The 7,899-nt window shown below is 38.0% G+C and overlaps 1 protein-coding gene across 1 annotated transcript; it reads right to left on the bottom strand.

Moving 5' to 3' along the window:
• Window positions 1-6,256: 6,256 nt before the first annotated feature.
• On the bottom strand, window positions 6,257-6,838 carry LOC107016726. The gene has a single exon (XM_015217112.1). It carries the CDS (start codon window positions 6,836-6,838, stop codon window positions 6,257-6,259), a length of 582 nt encoding a protein of 193 aa, XP_015072598.1.
• Between the last annotated feature and the right edge of the window lie 1,061 nt (window positions 6,839-7,899).

Below are 7,899 nucleotides of genomic sequence, written 5' to 3'. Positions count from 1 at the left end.
ATATATATATATATATATATATATATATATATATATATATATATATATAGGATAAGGTTGTGTTTATTTTTGTCTGCATTTTGGTTTGAGAAAGTGGCTAGTTCACTATTTTTTTAATGTGCTGTAATTTGAAAAGAAATTGTGAGAAACTATATAGTAAATTAAGTAGTCGTAGACTTGAAAGCTATGAATTATAATCTTGACGAGTTAACCATTGAAAATCCTAGAATTTTGATAATTCTTTTTGGTGTAATGTATGTTAGTTTAAGATATTAATTCTGAAGGTCATTGGTGGTTTAATCGATTGTTGGGTAGGATTTTGTATTATGGTTACCATACTAATATCCAAATGTGATATATCAAGATGTGTAATTATAGATAAATATATATACCATAAAACCATGTGGAGCAATAGTTTTGTCGTTATATAAGTTCGATCTGCTCCTTTCCAAAATATGTTGGCTTCATTGTACTTCTAAGAGGCACAGTTTTGAGCTGTGAATAGAATGATTTTCAGTACATATCCATTATCTAGATATTGTGGAAAAAAGTTGCATAAAGATAGGAATCAGTGGAATAGAACTGATGAGTGGTGACTACTTAATGAAACTTAAATAAATTATAGCTTCATATGGTATAAGGAAAGTAGAAAGGCATCTCATTCCAGTTACTTTTAAGTGAAAGCTTTAGGGTTGAAGGCTTATTGAATCATCGGTTGGAGGAAAAGAGTTGAAAAGAAAGAAAATGGATCATAATTCTGCTACGTAAATATGAATTCTTTCGAGCGTAATTTTTAGATTCTTAATTATTATATTATGGTTCAAATTTTGATATATTGGTATGTATATTATTTAAATATTGGGTGAATGATATTTTGTGAGTACCATTTAAATAATGATATTGAAAAAGAAAATTAGGATGAAATCCTAGACTTGAAACTTGGAAAATACAATAGTTGAAATGTTAGTTGGCATCGAGAATTACGAACTTGATTATAAATTTGGGGTGAATTTTTAGGCCGAGATTAAACACATAAAAGTGTGAGTGTTGTTAATTCCGAAACCTTATTGTAAATATATACATGAATAGATTCCATTGGTTCGGAAGCTCAACGGAAAAAGAAGGCTCAAGTCCAAGAGTAATTATTCGATTGACTAAGGCAAGTGGATTTCTACACCCTTGTTAAGCGTATGAAATTCGTGAATTTCCTTGTGTAGTGTTGAGAATGACTTGGAGACTTGTTGCTTATTTGTTGGTGTTGTATTCCTTGTAGTAAATTGCGCTTTGTTATCAAAATGGTTATCTCCTCATTCTCATTTGAGCATGTCATTTGCATTGTATCTGAGACATGGTTGTGGTATGAGGATTTACCATTTCGAGGGTCGTATCGCGCTCTGCGATAGTTATTATATTTCGAGAGACGTATCGCGCGCCGCGAAGGTTACTATTATCGAGGGTCGTGTCGTGCGCCGCGACAGATGCATGGACAGATATGTCCCCCATGGGTCCCGGACTGAGAGACAGCGGGTGTGTATCNAAAAAGAAGGCTCAAGTCCAAGAGTAATTATTCGATTGACTAAGGCAAGTGGATTTCTAAACCCTTGTTAAGCGTATGAAATTCGTGTATTTCCTTGTGTAGTGTTGAGAATGACTTGGAGACTTGTTGCTTATTTGTTGGTGTTGTATTCCTTGTAGTAAATTGCGCTTTGTTATCAAAATGGTTATCTCCTCGTTCTCATTTAAGCATGTCATTTGCATTGTATCTGAGACATGGTTGTGGTATGAGGATGTACCATTTCGAGGGTCGTATCGCGCTCCGCAATAGTTATTATATTTCGAGGGACGTATTGCGTGACGCGAAGGTTACTGTTATCGAGGGTCGTGTCGTGTGCCGCGACAGATGCATGGACAGATATGTCCCCCATGGGTCCGGGACTGAGAGACAGCGGGAGTGTATTGTTAAGAAAGGCATGCATCACTATATTTGACATTGCATCTCATGGCATTGCACATTTTATTATTGATGAACTTGAACACGTATTTTGCTAATCTTGTGATTGTTTCTCTATGAAGGTTGTGATGGTTGAATATTGAGTTGTTATTGAGAATGTGTAAACTGATAGAGTGTGGTTATTGAGTTGTGTGTTTGGTAAACTGTAAACTGTTAGGCTGTAGCGTGGAAGTTTAGATAGGGTGTAAGGAGTACCCGTATTTTGTTCACTTAACTTGTGTTTAGAGGTTTGCTTGTTGGGTACCGCGTGGTTTGGTACTCACCCCTTGTTTCTACAAATTTTTGTAGGTTACGAGCCCGGATCTTCGTGATACCTGTCATTCTTTTTGTTTCCGAGGCATCTTGTAGAGGGTTGTGAGGTAGCTGCTTGTCATCTCAGCGAACTTTCCTACTCCAGTTTATGACTTTGTTTTTACTTGAAAGACAACTTCATTTTAGACTTCTATTTTATTTCAATTCTAATATTTACATTAGAGGCTTGTGCACGTGACAACCTGGTTTTGGGGATTGAATTAATATGACTTGGTTTCATAATAGAAATTGTTGTTGGATTATCATTTACTTCCGCACTTTGTTAGATATTGAGTTTTAGGCTGACTTGTCTTGGTGGGATAAGACGAGTGCCATCACACCTATTTATGGGTCGTGACACAATAAAAAAATGAAAGAGGCCTGGGAACGAGGAAGAGACAAATAGAACACGAAGACATTAGCAGAGGACAAATAACACACTTTAAAAGGCTAAGAATTGTAGGGATTGAAATGTACCAAGTTAAAGTTGGATTTACAACTCAATACACACACACACCCACGCATGCATGCACGCACACCCACACATGCACGCATGCACGCACGCACGAGCACGGACACACTTTGATGTTGAGTTTTCAATAAACATGCTATGGTAAGTTATAGAGGAAGAGGAATAGGTAAGGAAGGAGGGATGCCTCAAGAAAAAAATGTGAATGAAGTCATAGGTAGAGGAAGAGGAATGCTTCAACATAGTCAAACTAGTTCTAAAGCAACAAAAAATGAAAGAGGCCTGGGAACGAGGAAGAGACCAATAGAACACGAAGACATTAGTAGAGGACAAACAATACATTTTAAAAGGCTAAGAATTGTAGAGATATAAATGTACCAAGTTGAAATGGATTTACAACTCTTAATTTGAGTATCGACTTTATAACTTTATATGAAAATTTTAGATTTTATATGCAACTTAAACGTATTTTTAGTTGAGCGTTTCTTATTTGACTATTATTGTACCCACAAGCACACACAAGTGCACGTGGTCACTCAAGTAGTACAACTATTCTTTGAGCCGCATTATCAAAACCAAAGGACTTCAAATTAGCAAATAACAATTCTTTTATGTCTAAACTAAATTTACTCAAGTGGAAAATACTTTTAGAAATTCGCTTAACACTACTTATTACTAATTAAACACTATTGAAAATTAATTACGGTAATCAAATAGTTTCAAACAACAGAATCTCTCAATTATGAAAGGTATCCCAGGGTCGTAACATAGATATCTTTTCGGTATAATATTGATTTATTCTAGTATTTGATGGGTTAACCTCATTATGGATTAGCAAGGTCCATTTTACGATCACGATCTTCCAACCTCTAACCGCCTACCATCATTGACAACCTAACTACATCATTGAGTGGGGTTAGGTATGAACCAATGACGGCGCATTTAACATTCATCTTGCATAACAAACATGTGTGGTATGTAAGTATAAGACTCCTATATACAAAACATTCTAGATTTTACCCTAGAATGAACACACTTCTCACATTCTTTGGTCTATCCCTCTATTCATCTTTAGAGTTCAAGAACGGACAACAAGTTTATTCTAATGTTGATCAAGCATTAAAATACTAAAACAAGAATGCAAGCACAAATCATTAGACAAGCCTTCTCATAATAGAAACAAATTATATTAAACTACCAACCGTAACTACAACCCTAGAATAGAGGACTTAAGCTACTCATAGCACAAAATGTCAAGAAATAATGTTTGTCAATCATACAAGATTTTACCAACATGAAATATAAAAAGGAAAGTCATTGCGGTCAAATTGTTCATCCTCGTCAGCACCAGAGGATAGGTGTATTTTGCAGTGCCTAAGATAGCATTGATGCTCGTAGGTGTGATAGGGACATTCCCCCCGCAAATAGACACAAAGTGAGATCAAGCATTTGTCGCCCAGTTGGCAAAAATTTCCCCAACCATATGTAGATTGCACTCATCCGGCTCAGCCAATGCAAACTCCATCCTAAGCTCTCTCATCCGCCTCGAAATGTGAGAGAACTCACGAGCCAGGCTATCCCGATCAATGAATACATCAGAGAAGTAAGAAGCCTCAGTGTTCTTCTTATACCAATTTTTTCCCTCCTTTGACACAACCTTAGCTCCATATCGCCTCATTTTGGTTTTAGGGGAAGGGATGTTGTTAGTACATTTCCGTTCCCTGGCTGCTTCTTTTGAATTGGTTGGGTCACTGCCTTGTCGGGATATTGTGAAGTATATATGGTGACCTTCAAGATGTAACAAATGTCACCCTAAACACTACACCCATAAGCATAATACGGATGGTGTGCGCAGTTCAAAATGGTTTCAATGTAGGTACTTGGATTTCCCAACAATTTGTAGTCACAGTGTATTCAAACAAGTACCAAGTTCGTGTCTAGTCAAGATTTCAACACTAACAGACAATGGAACTTCTACTCAGACTTTGAAGCCCAAACCCATTTACAAGAAGCAATGGGATATTCAAGCTCATTTGATAGTTCTACTCAAGAAGTCTAACTATCAGTTATACAAGCATCACACCTCAACACCCTACATGATGTCTACTCAAGAGTTCAACATCTATTTCAACATTTGGAAAATAGCAGAGCATACAATTGTGTCTTCTACTCAAGAATTCAAAAACAACAACCAAAAGGTATCAATTACTCCTTAATCATTCCCACACATTAGTTTGACTCACGAACCACATCAACAAATAACCCATTGTGTTCCTACTCAAGAATTCGAAACACACAACAAATACAAATCACATAGTCGGCATGACAACACAATACCTCCCCAAATCAACACAATGAAATTCATGGCACAAATTTGGCCCTTCTCAACCTAACAACAATTGTTAATTCAACCCACATCAACAAAATCAGTGTGTACTACTCAAGACTTCAAAACACACATGATTGCTCATGAAACAAGCAATATTACAACAACAAATTCATTCCCCCGTCCCTGAGATCAACTACTCCACAACCCTAGAAAATTTAAACTTCACCCACCATCATACTTTAGAGAATAAAGACCAAAAACATACATGTGCGATGCGGAATTGCAGCAAAAATGGCAAAGAAGAAGTGGAAATTGTTACGTGACACATGAAGAGATGAAGAAATCGTTGGGGTAAAAGGGAGGGGAGAGGTGAGAATGAATGAGAATAGGGTAAATTGGGGTTAAGAGGGTGGAAAAAATTGGTCGGGTCGGGTTGTGTTCTCTAAGAAACGGGTAAAACTCGTTTCGTTAATTCAAAAGTAAAAAAAATCTTACCTGTTCGTGCGACGTAGAGCTATCACAACTATCTAGAATTTTAATTCCAGGAGATCCAAATGTTGGACCTGGCCACATGACGCACGAGTTACACGCAACTCACTGGAAATTTAGTTCCACTTGGGCCTAAATTCAACACTTTCTCCGTAATGTAGAACTAGCACTTAACTGTTTTTTTTCTTTGACGTAGAATGATTTATCGTCGAGCTCGAATATGGATCCCCCTCCGGGATGCGCGACCAACACGAGGCGCTCTGCATCAATTAAAATTATATTCCCAATTTAGTCCTCCCTTCGCGACACGGAGCTAGCACTCAATGGACTATTTTCACGATGTGAACTTTGATTCCTCGTCGAAATCTATTTTTGGGAACCCTCTGCGTGACGCGTGGCTTACACGCAGGGTTCTGCCTCAAATTTCCCTAGGTGGGGCAATTTTCAGCATCCCTCCATGCGACGTGCGAGCAACACACACTATCCTTGGGCAAAATCCCTAAATCCTGCACATTTCAACAGCTAACTTATTAGTTGATGATGGGTCGCCTCACATCCAACACCTTAACACGAGGCTCTCTGCACCAAACAAAATTATTAAATCCTAACTATTATAATGGTCCCATGTAGCACCTCACTTAACGTGCGGCACGACCTGTCTCATGACTCACTCGTCATCCAGTTTGAGCACTTCAAGATCACGATCCAAATTCTTAACAAAGCAGTGCTTGACCCATTTCCCATTAACAAGGTAAGTATTGCTCTTATCCTTGTTCCGCTTTTTCAAAGCACCATGTTGATTCATCATTACTACCTCAAATGGACCACTCCACTTAGACCGAAGTGTTCTTGGGAACAACTTCAATCTAGAATTGAATAACAATACTAATTGACCAGGATCAAATGTGAGTGACACAATATGCTTGTCATAACACCTCTTGGTGTTCTCTTTATGTAAATTTGCATTTTCATAGGCATAAAGCCTAAACTCCTCTAGCTCAAGCAGTTGTGTGATTCTTTTCCTTCTTGCTAACTCAGCATCTAAATTAAGCCTCTTGATAGCCAAGTACGTCTTGTGTTCCAACTCAGCTGGTTGGTGATAAGTTTTTCCAAACACTATTTGACAAGGAGAAGTCTCTATCATTGTCTTGTAAGCAGTCTGATGCTCCCATAAGGCATCATCTAGCTTGCCAACCCAATCTTTTCTTTGGGCATTCACATTATTTTGGAGGATCTTCTTGACCTCCATGTTCGATAACTCAACCAGCCCACTAGTTTGGGTATGATATGATGTAGCCACTTTGTGCATCACCCCATACTTAGCTAAGAAAATATGCATTGAGTTATTGATTAAGTGCGTACCTATGTAACTGATTATAGCCCGTGGCGACCCAAACTTAGTGAAGATGTGCGTCCGTATGAACTTGAATATCACTTGGCATCATTTATTGGTAATGAAACAACCTTCACCCACTTTGACACGTAGTCCACAACAACTAGAACGTATTGATTACTTGGGGACGATAGGAAAGTTCCCATGAAGTCTACCCCCTCACATGCTAAAGTCTCCACCTCTAGTATGTTGTTCAATGGAATCTCATGCCTCCTTGAAATGGAACCCATTCTTTGGCACTGATCACAAACTTTCACAAATAAAGCAGCCTGTTCAAACAAGGTATAGCAAAAGAAACCAGATTGCAATACGTTATGCGCAGTTCTTTCGCCTCCATGATGTCCACCATATGGCGCCGCATAGCAACTCTCCAATATTTGTGTCACCTCTTGCTCAGGTTTACACCTTCTCATCATCTGATTTGGAACCTGATTGAATAAATAGGGATCATCTCATATATAAAAGTGTGCATAATACTTTAGCCTGTACTTCTGACGTATTGATGCCCCACGTGGAAATAAACCACCCTCCGAAAAATTCACTATGTCAGCATACCAAGTCACTTGAACAATGTCCAATGCAAGCAACTACTCATCAGGAAACTCTTCACAAATCTACCCCTCATTTTCACATGAGATGAATCCAATAGTCGGGATAGATGAATCAACTATTTAGTTCTCGGTTCACTTCCATTCTCTTACTTCAAGATCAAACTCTTAGAGCAATAAGATCTACCTAATAATCGTAGGTTTGGCATCCTTCTTATTGAACAAGTACCGAATGGTTGCATGGTAAGTATACATTATTACCTTGGTTTCCACCAGATATGATCTGAATTTGTCAAATGCAAAAACCAATGCTAACATCTCTTTGTCTGTAACTGTGGAGTTTCATTGGTCTGCATCACATCTTGTACT

Source organism: Solanum pennellii, chromosome 4 (genome assembly GCF_001406875.1).
Source record: "Solanum pennellii chromosome 4, SPENNV200".
NCBI classification, from domain to species: Eukaryota; Viridiplantae; Streptophyta; class Magnoliopsida; order Solanales; family Solanaceae; genus Solanum; species Solanum pennellii.
Note: the sequence above shows the minus strand (reverse complement) of the source record. Positions and strands in the feature narration are given on the sequence as shown.